The 13,482-nt window shown below is 39.1% G+C and overlaps 1 protein-coding gene across 1 annotated transcript; it reads left to right on the top strand.

Moving 5' to 3' along the window:
* The first annotated feature begins 146 nt into the window (after positions 1 to 146).
* On the top strand, positions 147 to 11,021 carry selenoi (selenoprotein I). Its single transcript, XM_088403978.1, has 10 exons — positions 147 to 370; positions 1,707 to 1,775; positions 4,255 to 4,363; positions 6,096 to 6,170; positions 6,243 to 6,505; positions 6,589 to 6,697; positions 8,058 to 8,106; positions 8,183 to 8,363; positions 8,631 to 8,810; positions 9,684 to 11,021. Exons 1-10 carry the CDS (start codon positions 311 to 313, stop codon positions 9,789 to 9,791), a joined length of 1,203 nt encoding a protein of 400 aa, XP_088260104.1. The 5' UTR covers positions 147 to 310; the 3' UTR covers positions 9,792 to 11,021.
* Positions 11,022 to 13,482: the final 2,461 nt, after the last annotated feature.

The raw sequence follows: 13,482 nt of genomic DNA, 5'->3' as shown, positions 1-13,482 counted from the left end.
TCCCCATAGTAGCGTGAAACAAGGACGCTACACGCGCAACTTGGACCGTACAACTGTGGGTATCGGGAATGCGCTTTGGTCATCCGGCCTACAGGTGTCGCTTATGCTACCAACTCACCATTGGGGTGTTGCCCTTTTCAGGGGAGGAGCGGTCAGAGTGTTCCGATCTCACGTCAGCCGGCGTGACCGACAGCGGCTCCACTCTATGATTACTTAACGTCGTATCGGCCGCTAAACTTAAATCTGGAACGCGCACCTGGAGGTTCATCATCATTTATTCAATTGCATAACGGCAAAGGACTGTTACACGATGGCTTTTCTGTACGAATATGTTACGCAGGAGCAACTAGCAGGCTTCGACAAATACAAGGTATCATGCTAACTCGTTAGCTGGTTTATATGTGTGTTTATGCATGCATGTACAGTGGTATATGGGATTATATATGGGATTTTATTTACTACCTTCACTGTCGAGATAAAGCAGTTTGTGCGTCGATTCCATTCCAATGGTATATAGCATAACACTCATACACCTTAACTTGACCTTTTTCTGACAGCCACAAAAATACACTAGCCTAAATGTAATTCATTTACCTTGTATTCTCCTATAATTGTGTGAAGCACATTGTAAGACAGGAATGGTCATGCTTACTTTTAGTAAGGAACTGAGGACAGAAAATGTGTGACTTTGCAGAAAAGCCTGCAGGCTGACGATTAGAGAGGAGCATAGCGAAATATAAAAGCTGTTTTTTTGAAGAATTGAAATATTGTGAGTTGGTGCGGTAGTTTGAAATTGAGAGAGTGGCTACTGGTGGCATCAAGTGTGGCTACCGGTTGCAGCAGCCACAGACGAACATGGAAATGCCTCGGAAAGAGTGGCTACTGGTGGCATCAAGTGTGGCTACCGGTGGCAGCAGCCACAGACGAACATGGAAATGCCTCGGAAAGAGTGGCTACTAGTGGCATCAAATGTGGCTACCCGTGGCTCTCGGTGGCAGCTGCCACACAGTCGCCACACTGCATGCCGCTGCCACAAAAAGAGCCTGCTCTTACTGTGAAATTGAACGCATCAACACATGACACCATGCGGTTTGCTCATCCTTCCTCTTGCCTTCCGTAATTAGCATAATGTCATCATGCTTACTTGGCGTCTTCAACGATGCCATTTATTGGCTGTATTGAATGTCGTGATCTGCCCATTAGTTATTGTCTAAAGTCTGCTGTGGTCGTAGTGGATATTGCGTGCTTAACAAGTAATGCTCCTGTACATACAGTAAAGAAATTATAATACTTTTCCTTAGAAGACGGTTCTATCTGCAACATGGCGTCAGCGTGATAAAATTCATTTGTGTATAGTTGATTTACATTTAAACTGCCAGAGCATTTACTTAACAGAACACACTCGTAGATAGCGTCTCAGGATATTTGCATGCTTTAAAAAAAGCAGCTGCAGTGTGTGATCTGTTGGTGAATCTGGGTAACTTTTCTTCATCATAATTTAATAATTTTAACTAATTTGTTCACTGGGCCGTTCCACCTGATTTTACAAATGTATTTAAAAAGTTACAAACTGTTGTTATGACAGAGACAAGATGATTACTACACAATGAAATACACTACACAGGTAGCCATGACGTGTATATGCCTACGTGTGTCACAGTGACAAATCACACTAATAGTGTCCTGTGTTTTGTGTGTGTTTGCAGTACAGCGCAGTGGACTCCAATCCTTTGTCCGTCTACGTCATGCACCCTTTCTGGAACTTTGTGGTGAAGGTGAGGAACACATTTGTATGTATGCCTTGGCGTGTGTGCTTTGTCAACTACTGACACGCCTTGCAATGTCCTGTACTGCATTTGTCGTATATGGCCTCTGCCGTCTCACTGGGTGGTTTTTATTATCTTTCTTATGACGTCTTATGCAATCGTGTGTCGCTTGATGTCTAGTTCGGAACCTGTTTTGCCTGCAGAGCAAATGTGACATCTATAAAGTTGACATCTATCTTGCAATTTTGAAGAGAGTGGACTATATAAATATATTCAACATGACTGATATAAAGATAGTGAATGAGAAGAACTGGGGAAGAAATGTTTTGAAATACATAGTGGGTAACCAAAAGGTCGGCTGTTCAAATTCCGCTCGGTCCGAGTCATGTGTTAGCTAGTTCTCTAGGGAGAATTCATCATGTATTTCCATTTTGCTTGGACAAAATTTGATGCCTCCCTTCAACGGAGAGTCTCACTATATCAACAGCGGGAAACTCATACTTAAAACATTTGACACATTAGTCAATCACAGTGCGTTCGCAGACATCAGTATGGCGGTGCCCATTACCATAATTATTGTTCGGGCAATATTTATGCTATCCGATATAGAAATGAGTTAGTGTTCGTCATAACTCTGCTTATGAAGCTGACGGTTGCATTCTTCCTTGAATATCACAGTGGATTTTCTCTCTCTTTTTTTTTTTGTAATCTTACTCGTTCAATCACAAGACTTTGTGCCTGAGTTGAATGTCTGGACTCTTTAAAAAAAAAAAAAATCTGCTTATCAGGTACATTATACACACTGTATTTTCTTTTTTGGGGGGATTCAGATTGAAATGCCTGGTACTAAATGAATTGATTTAGGTAAACAAGTACTAAAGTAAGCAATTACTTCAGTTGATTAATCACTAGTTACGTATCTGTTTACTGCTTAAATACAGATGTAGTCAATTAATTTATGTATTAAAATACTGTAAAATATAATACTATTACAAGTAACATCAAGTAATTAAATACAAAAGTAATCGATTACTTTGATACTCAATTACTTAGTTTTTATTTTCGGTGGTAATGTTATTGATTACTCTATTACTTTAGGAAAAAAACATGGAAATAAGTACCAGGCATTGATTGTATGGAGGGTAGAAAAAAAACATGTCTTTGGGATTGAATGAGTTAAGTTACCATGCGTAGTACACACCCATTCTTTTGTTCTTTTTTTTTTTTTCTGTTTAACCCGTGATTTTCACTGGTCGTACAGATCCATAGTATAAATCTCTGGCTCCCATTTGCAAGCATTTAGAAATGACCTCACGGGGCTGTTTTGAACCGCTACCAATCTATAGTCATGTTTAACCTTCTACCAATCTATAGCCATGTTTAACCTTCTATGGTTTTCTTTGAATGCTTTGTCTTTGATATATCAAGAACAAAGGCCCAATTTGGGTCAATTTGACAGCCGCGGGTTAAAATTTAATCTTATACATGGGGAAATTGGGTATTTGGTCAGTTTTGTGATCCACAAACAAGAGGCTTTCACAAGGGGCCTTTACCTTTCAGAGGGACAACATACATGAAAGCAAGTAGTTTTGTTCCAGAGTACGAGACATGGCTCACTATCATCTCCTCATGTTGTATGGTCAACAAAAAAAGAATTTGTCCATGAAGTATTGTAATATTTTATCAATGATTCTTGGACTTAGTAATGGGTAGCTAGCCCCTCTGAAGCGTTTACCTCATGAGCAAACTGCATTGATACTGTGTTGATGGCTTTTACAATACTTGCATTGCATCCAACCTTTGAACGTTATTATTTATGCTTGTGTGTTATCCTGTCTTATGTTTTAATCGAAGTTTAAAATATATTTGAAGTATATTGTCAATAAATATTTTTTATGTATAAAAAAAAAATCCATTGTTTTGGCTGTCAAATTTATCTTTTTTACGCCACTGTAGATATATACTTATTAAATACTAAAGTGATCAATTATACCAGCAACTTACTCTTGAGACATCTTTCTATGCAAACATTCATGTGTAGCAAAATACGTGCTGGCTCAAATTGCCTCATCCAACACATGGAAGTATTGTGTTTTGAAAATAAATACATAAATAAAACTAAAAAAATCACTTCTTCAATGAAACTCATCAAATTAATTAATGGAACTCACGGAAGGTGAAGAAGTAGGGTTTAGATCACAACGCATTGACCACTGAGCAAAATATTCTCACTCTCATCTCTTTGACACGCTGCAATCTGAAGGCACAGCAAGCAAAACTAAATCCCAAGAGATAAATAAATTCTGACTGAAACTTTTCTTTTTTGCCAAAATAAGTCAGGTTCCTTATCATACTGACTCAAAGGGAAGAATTCAAGGATTTCTGATAACCTGACCGCCCCTTTTTTATGCGTGTTTTCTTGGTTTCTCTCGATGCAGAATCACTCAGAACCAATCAATAACCTTCATCCTTTTATCTTTCATTTTAGTTTCTACCAAAGTGGCTGGCTCCAAACCTTATCACGTTCACCGGCTTCATGTTTCTGGTGATCAACTTCCTCATGTTGGCCTACTACGATTATGACTTCTATGCCTCAGGTGTGTTTACGTTTGCAATAGCAACAACCTTTTCCCATAACAGAAGCTTTCATCTCTTTTTGAAATACAAAGGTTAGCTGTGGTTAGCTAATTACTAACTAAATAGAACCTTCAAGACGCACTAGACTTTCTTTTAAAGGTTTATACGGGTAATTTACAGCACTCACAATGGTCATGTGCTTGTTAATTTAACACCCTGATAAAACAAACCTAAATACAGACAACACTTGCGACGTGTTTATGAAAATGTTAGGTGTGCAATAAATAATATCAATGTAATTTAAACAAATTCAAATTCTGGACACACCCCTAAAACAAGTGAAACAGTTGCAAAAGTGTTAGGTAAGTGAAAAGGTTGATTTGGAGCGCAGGATTTGTAATCTTCAGTGAGCACGCGATTATTTTTTATTTTTTTTGGTACATTGCAAAGAAAAGGCAGTTTGTCTAATTCCAAGAAACGGTGGCTTTATTCAAATAATACAATCTGCACCAACACCATGAATCCCGCCGCAAATATTTTGATAGATCCCAGAAAGAGAAGAGTAATGTGGCCCTCGGATGAAAAAGTTTGGGGACCTCTGCCTTCTAGCATATGTGTCAAACTCCAGTCCTCGAGGGCTGGTATCCTGCATGATTGAAATGTTACTCCCTCAAACACACTCGATTCAAACAATGGTTTTTTTCAAGCTCCTGCTGAGCTTGTTGAAGAGCTTGTAATTTGAATCAGGTGTGTTGGAAAGAGAAATGTTGAAAACATGCAGGATACCGGCCCTCAAGGACTGTGTAGTTTGACACTTCTGCCTTTTAGTGATGCCTCCTCTTATTCTTAGGAACACCAAAATTTCACAGCCTGCCTCAGATCATAAGAACTCACCCAAGCCCTTTAACATATGCCTAAATTATGTCCTCCAATGCAGTGTTTCATAGCCAGGAATTCGTGAGCATCCACATGCACTACATTAGTGACTAGCACTAATGCTTGTGACTTGTGCCCATGCGTACAACAGAGTTATTGATGAGTGCTTTTGTAGTGTTCTTAATCTGCGATTGAATTAGATTTTTTTTTTTTTTTACTGCTGTGTATTGAACAAATACAAGAATACAAATATATTCTGGATTTAAATAAAAGATAAAAAGAGCTCTTACTTTTGACTTTTTGAAGTTGTGTTTTGGTAGCCATCTTGTGAGACCCAAAAAAACGCACATAGGACGTGCTAAGTGCCATGACTTGATTATGGTTGGTAAATTTTCATCTAATCATCTCCCAGAATTGGATAACATCAAAGTTTAACATATTCTACAATTTAGACACGCAAATAAGTCATTTCTTCAGTCGTGATGTTTAGGTCCGAAGGTGTTGAGACAAAGAACTCCTCCTTATCCTCCATGCATGCCAAGAAGATAAGAAATCAAAACAAAAAATACACTAAAAACAGTGACTGCCATCAATTATTTTCAAAAGGCTGCTTGTATAGTTAAATCTTCAAGCAGTCAATCATATTGTATGCTGTTTCAACGCCCCTTGTTGTTAGATTTAGGAAAAAAACAAAACAAAGGCGCTCTTCACTGGTGATGGACATAGTATTACCGGTGATTGCAAGCTTGACTTTTGAACGCGACTGTAAACCAACAAAGTGGTTATGTGCCTACACAACAGGCAGGCATTTCAGTAATGTAGCAGCAATCTTATCGTGTTTGTGTGTTCCATTTTTACTTTGTGTGCACGTTTCAGCCCTCGGACATGCCCATGTGCCTAGCTGGGTATGGGTGACGGCGGGCATTTTCAACTTCCTAGCCTACACACTGGGTGAGTGACGACGTTCATGTGTCTTCCTCCCGCGTTTGTTATCCCGCACATCATGACGCCCCCTCTCCGCAGACGGCGTGGATGGCAAACAGGCACGCCGCACCAACTCCTCCACACCACTCGGGGAGCTGTTTGACCACGGGCTGGATAGCTGGGCCTGCATCTTCTTCGTGGCCACGGTCTACTCGATATTTGGGCGTGGGCCCAGCGGCGTGGGCGTGGTCACGCTATACTACATCCTTTGGGTGGTGCTGTTCTCTTTCATCCTGTCCCACTGGGAGAAGTACAACACGGGCGTGCTTTTCCTGCCCTGGGGCTACGACATCAGCCAAGTGGTGAGCAAAATGATCACGACACCTCTTAAAGTCACGTTGCCTTGTGAAACCCGTCAGCTTTTTATGTTTTTTTTCCTCCCCAGACCATTTCTGTCGTCTATGTGGTAACGGCCATAGTAGATGTGGAGACCTGGTATCAGCCCATCCTGTTCCATTTTCTCTACAGAGACCTATTCACCTTTATGATTGTTGGTGAGTAGTGTTGGGTATTGTGTCTTGTGATCCATCAAAGATTTATTACGATGTTAATGTTGCGTTGTGTTAATATGTCCCAAGCAGTTGAGAATACTCTTCATGGCACTGATGTGGCAGGGATACAGCGGTAGCACTTTGCCACACGTGCCAGCATAAAATACTACTGACAATGCTCCTCAACCGTAAACGAAACAGATCTATTACATCACTCGTGTTGGCGGGAAAAAAAAAAAAAAACAAGTAGATATCTACTGTTATAGTTTATCAAATACTGTGAAACGTTGAGATACGGTCACTTCTGTACATTTTTTTTCTTTATATTACAAATATTTCTTTGAATATAAAAGAAACTCAATGAAATAAACCCAAACAAAACTTGAAATCTCAAAATTCCAATTTGAGTTAAAAGTGACTTTTGCATTTGGGACGTCGCCTCATTCGAAATGTAATGTATTGTAACATTTAATGTGTTTTTGAAGCGTTTGGAATGATTTACATGCAAAACACGATTCATAATATGACAAATCATGATACGAAAGCCACTCCGGAGCGGATTCATTTAAAAAACGTCGCAAAATATCAATATTATTGGCCAGCACTATTTGTGAGACACATACCTAAAACACAACATTAATATACAAGCCAAGTCAAAACACAGCGAATTGAAAAATTGATGTGAACTCATTCACAGCCATTGATGACTGTAGATGTTGAAAACCCGTTTATAATAGGCAACTGATAGCTATAGAAGCCAAAGATCCATTTTAACTGGGCTGTCATCTTGCAGTGATTGAGTTATTGACACTTCGAGGTATTTGCAGCACTTCATTTATTCCAGTTTGTCTTATCCCTAGTCCAAAACAATTACTTTACATTTTTGAGGGTGAAATTTGCACCCTTAGACCCCGTGACCCACTTATCTTCACGGTTCTTTCTGCATTGAAGTATTATTTTGGTCCATTTTTAACCAAACATGGTACACAAACATATCTAACTTCTCTATTTTTACTTGTTATTGTCAAAAAAAAAAACATCCAGAAATTCCACTTGTATACTTGCAGCACAGTTTCCACCGAGAGAAAAAGCAAAATAAATTTATTCCCAAACTATCTCTAATTCCTTGAATATTTTGTTTAATTTGAGAAATTGATCATACATAGTATGGATATGTATAGTTTCCACCCTAAAGAAATAATATGTTAAAACAGCATAACACGCCTGAATCTTTAATAAACTTAATATTTTTGTCTTACAAGTCTAGTAGCAGTCAGTCTGTTGGTTATTGAGCTAGCGCAAGAAGCTAACGTAGCAGCCTGTACAACCAGTCATCCATTAAGTCCTGTCTGATGATTTGCAGCCTGTTCCTTTTTGGTGACGTTACCCATGAGCCTCTACAACGTCCTCAGGTAAGTGTCCTTGTTGTGACTTTTCATTAGCATGTCGCAACAGCACAAGAGCGAGTGACTTGTGTTTGTTGTTCAGGGCATACCGCAGCAACTCGCTCAAGCACAGCAGCGTTTACGAGGCTCTCCTGCCTTTTTTGTCACCTGTCCTCCTCTTCGTCCTGTCCACTATTTGGGTGCTCTTCTCTCCGTCCAACATCCTGGAGCAACAGCCCAGGCTCTACTACCTCATGGTGGGCACGGCCTTCGCCAACGTCACGGTGGGTGTCCTCCAGCCAGCCAACGCCTTCAGAGAGTCCTGTTAAATGTCTTGCGTTCAAGTGTCTTTTTCCCAAAATATTTTGGTTCAAATATACAGTTGGGGGTGTGTGTCACCAATTTTGTGAATGTCATACGTCCTTTAAAAAAAAAAAAAAAACAGGACAACAACATCAACTATAGCTACTGAGCACTAAGGTTTTCTCAATTTGTGATCCTTACGTTGAACTTTTTCATGATGATCACACTTCCGCTTGCTTGTGTTGCAGTGCAAGCTGATCGTGTGTCAAATGAGCAACACGCGTTGCCAAGCGCTGAGCTGGCTGCTGCTGCCGATGGCCGGCGTGGTGACGCTGGCCGTGTCGGGCCTGGTGCCCAACGAGTCGCTGCTGCTGCAATTTTGGACGGCTGCCGTCGTTCTGGCGCACATACACTACGGCGTGTCGGTGGTGAGTATATGCACGCACGTGCACATGATGAGTACGCTTGATTTCCGACAATAATTTGTTGCCTGACCAACTTTGGAATTGTATATGGCATCAAATGTATCCATTGGAATTAATTGTAATACCATAGCTCTTAACGTGTAATACAATTATAAAGGAACATTTACAGTAAATACTGTATATTTTTCATCACATGTATTCAATTGATGTACTGTATTATATGGTATCTGTTCAATTGTTCAACCTAATGATGGGATCATGTATTGTAATTTGTAGACGATCATTATTTGGCAGCCTCCTGGTATTGCGTGAGATCATTATTTAGCAAGTGTAAGGGTAATTGGAAAATTTTGACTTGTTAGCAGGGGTCACTATTTTGCAAGTTTGTGTATCAAACTTGTAGCAATCATTACTTGGCAAGTGTTTAGATTTTGTAAGTGGTCATTATTTGGCAGGTGTTAATAAATTTTTAGGTGTCATTATTTAGCAAGTATTTAGTTGTTAGTGAGAGTCTTATTTTGCAAGTGTTAACGTAATAGTCATAACAGCGTTGTAGAGGGTCATTCATGTAATATAATTTGCACTGGGTGGTTATATAGCAAGTGTCATCAGAAATCATTATTTGGCAAGTTTTGCGATAGTGAGGAGCGCAGGTGTTCACATTCTGATGATTCATTATTTTGCATATATTGTGCAAGATCATTAGTTTGCTAGCATTACTGCAGTAAAGTTTGGGAGGGTCGTTATTTGTCAAACGTTGCATTGTTGTGAGGGTCATCATTTGCCAGGTGTGTATGTGTTACACATTGTGCAATGTGATTATTCGGTAAGTGTTGCTTTTTTAAAGCGTCATTGACTTATCTTCCTTGTCTGCAGGTTCAACAACTCAGCAGCCATTTTGGCATCAAGGCCTTCTCATTGAAGAAGCCCAGCAGTGATTGACAGGAGGACGAACGAATTGGCTTGAAAGGAGCAGAGGTCTAGACTCCTCCCGGTCCCCTTTAACCTCCGCTCAACAACACGTCACTCTCGTCACCGCGGCAACCGTATCCTCTTTATCCAGCAAGGGACGCTTCAAAACGCAGATGCGCTAGCCAACTCAGTTTCTTTTTGGAATTGGGCGGCTCTAGGGGCTCCGGCTTACCTCATTGGACGATTGGTGCATTGTGTTGAGCCAATGAGGTGCGAGTGTTTCCTACGGAAATGTGTTCCTTTTACGGGCTGGGGAGCCAATAAACACAAATGTACACACAAAGACACACGCACACACATATACAGTCTGCTTTCAGGCAGACACATATTATTATGGTATTATGAATGTATAATATAAATATTAAGCCTTGATGAAAACTCCGCATTTTCACTGGAATTCTCAAAGCTCGTCATTTTTATTTCGCTCTTCATTCCTTCAAGAATTATTTTAAAATGAGCCGAATCAGTTGCGGGTGTTTGAAAATGCATCCGACCAATTGATTATGCGCACTGTTGGCGATCGGACGCGGATGATACGGGAAGTGTCGTGTCTTTCACGCTCATTCGTTCTTTTTGTCTTGTCGTTGGGTTACGTTGCCGCGGCGACGGCAGCCGCTTGAATGAAGAGTGCGTCTCAAAAGCCGCCCGACGGAACGGACTCACTCTGAGGGGAGCGAGCCCATGCTGCCAGGCTTTTTTGTTTTTTTGTTTTGTGTTTTTGTCACAAAAGAAAAAACTTTTGTAACAGTAATGTGAGTTGGCGTTGTCAATTGTGTGCGCGTGTGCGTCAAATGCCCGGTGAACGGGAAGCGATCGTTGAGGAAAGCACATAAAGTTAAGAGTTAAGGAAGCCCAAGTGTGTGTATACTATTTGTATGTCTGTCTAATATGTCTTACAGTGATTGACGTATGTGATGATGCACATTGTTGGTCTGTTATCATCTGAATGTGTGTGTGAGTGCGCGTGCGTGCGTGTTGGGAATCTATTTCAGGAAAGAAACTGACAGAATGCACAAGATGAACACATGATGAGCCTATTAAAGGTAATCATGAGCAAGTGCGATCAAATACATGGTTAATTTGTGTGGTGCTATTCACACTTCATCTTAATGTAATTAAAAAAAAAAAGTCCATCAAAGGGATTTTTTTTCATTAACCATTGTGTTTGACATACCACTATTATTTGTGTTTTTTATTTTGTTTTTGTTTTGTTTTTTTCAATAAAAACCTGTTCAAAGAAAATACCTGCAATGCTTTTTGGTCCTGTTCAGTTCCTGAGAAATACCAAATATTATTCATACTCCAAATAGTGGACTTTTAAATTAATAAAATAAACATTATTGAATGCAATCTATTTTGAGAACTCAGACAGCACATATATATATATATATATATATATATATATATATATATATATATATATATATATATATTCACTTAATTTCATTCGAAATTGAATTGTTCGTCAATAAAGCAATCAATTCAACCAGTTTAATATATTTTTAAAATGTAATTTGTCAAATCCACTCTCCATCAAAGTGCTTGATTATTTAGTTAATATTTGGCAGCAACCTTTTTGGGGGAAATTGACCCAGTTTGTTATGAAGAGGTGTGTAATTTGCACCATTCTGTAAACTTCAATATGGTTTAAAAGAAACACATTTAATTGTCAAATTGAATATGTTGGGGGAAAAAAGAGGGCTTAAATGATTTGTTGCTGCAAACATTTGCAATGGGGGTCCTTGGAAAATAGGATTTCCAAAAAGGGATCCTTGACTCCAAAAGGGTTTGAGAACACCGGATGGTGTTACTTTGGAGATAATCTATGGAGTTATTTTGGAGCCAAAACATTTACACGTGGAAAAAAAGTAAATGAAACAGAAAATTCATGTTGGTAATGAAAAATAAAATTGATCATAAAAATTGCTATGTATAGTTTCAAAACGAATATGGGTAATGAGTTATTTTTCAAATACAGTAGTCAACTAATAATTCGACTTGAATTCCCTCTTACACACACACTTGTTCTAATGAGCAGTCCACTAATTGAAGCTCGCCTTCTTCTCTTGCTTGTTGAACTGCACTTAGCACACTTGCGCCACCCAGTGACCTGTGAAAGGGAAATCAAATGCAGCTCACCTTTGATGGCATGTACTTATTGCAAATCGAATTCAAAGGCATTTTAAACGACCGAAGAAAAGTGTGACATCACACTCTTGTTCCTTTTTCATTAGTAAAAAAAATGCTGAGCAGCATGAGCTCGTATATTTCAAAAACAATTACGGATTATTTAATTAACACCGGGGTAGCAACAATTTTCTTCACGTACAATTAAAGAGTTTCTATAATAACTGGAGAGTGAGCGTCACGAAACGAATCGCCTTCAAATACGATGCTGTCACCATCTTGTGGTCAGTATGAGAAGTGTAAAAGGAATCAGAACTATATGCGTCGTTTATCCATATTTGCCTCGGGCAATATATCGAGATTGTTACCAATATTCTGTTTCCATTTTAGAGGGAGAAAAATAAATGATTTAAATAATAAAATGGCAAAATATTACATTTAAACATTTTTTAAAAACTATATACAAAAAACATTGATTGGCACATTCAAAAATGTAACCTTGCAATAGCTCATTAATTTGTTAAATTATTGAACCATGTTATTATTTGACAACAAAAATGATTTTATAAGTGGTTCTGATTTTGCAATTGTTTAGTTACCCTTGTGAAGGGTCCACTATTTTGGCATGTGTCACTCACACTGTAAACATTAAAATTGGCCTTTATTTGGTATTTCTTCATCCTAAAATGTGAAAGAGCATTATTTGGCAAGTATTAAATTGCCAATGGTCCTCACCAGGAAATTGTTAAGGCATTGAACCTTGGCCACTGACAAGCATTGATGCATTTAAGTGCTGAGCGGACAAAGCAAATTAAACCTGTCTTATAGTACTTGAGGTTGATCAGATAGTGTTGTCGTGTGTAGTGCGTAACAGCTTCAAGTGTCATTACGTCAGGACGTTTTGTGCGCCGCTGACCCTCTTTGACATTACAAGTTCAATGGCCAAGTCCACCAAGATGGCCGATCTGACCCCTCGGCGCACACTCACAAACTCCCTGGCGACACTCAATTATGAATGAGTGTCATTAGAAACCAAACACGCGCACGATGATGGCGTAACAACATCCACTTAAATGAAGAAGCTGCACACCTACAGCCACCAACTGAGACGTCAATTATAGAGATGGGCAGTTCGTCGGTCCGTCACTGATGGACCAACGTTTTGCCAATTAATGATGAAAACATTAACAACAGACTGACTGACCACGAGATTTCGTCCGTGCCATTTAATCGGGAGCATGAAGTTTAATGAGGCAGAAAGTATACATACATGCACCCAAAAATGACAGGATGAATGCCAGAGCAGTGCTTCTCAAACTTCTCGAACTTCAGGGGGTACTCGGAATTTTAAATAAAGCAAAACAAACAAACATGCAAAAATCTTTTTAAAATAATTAATTAATTAATTGTATCAGGAAAATATATGTTTATAAAACAAATTTGATGTTCAGTAGGATATTCAAATTCATTATTGTAAAAAGCCAAATTCTCCCCCATATTAGAATGGTTTGACCCAAATATGGCGTCTCTCGTTACCTGTCGAGTTAACGGTTGATTTTTGTGAACATATCTCTCC

This window comes from Hippichthys cyanospilos, chromosome 20, assembly GCF_059441005.1.
Source record: "Hippichthys cyanospilos isolate Australia breed blue-spotted pipefish chromosome 20, RoL_Hcya_1.0, whole genome shotgun sequence".
NCBI lineage: Eukaryota > Metazoa > Chordata > Actinopteri > Syngnathiformes > Syngnathidae > Hippichthys > Hippichthys cyanospilos.
This window is presented reverse-complemented; position numbering and strand designations above follow the sequence as displayed.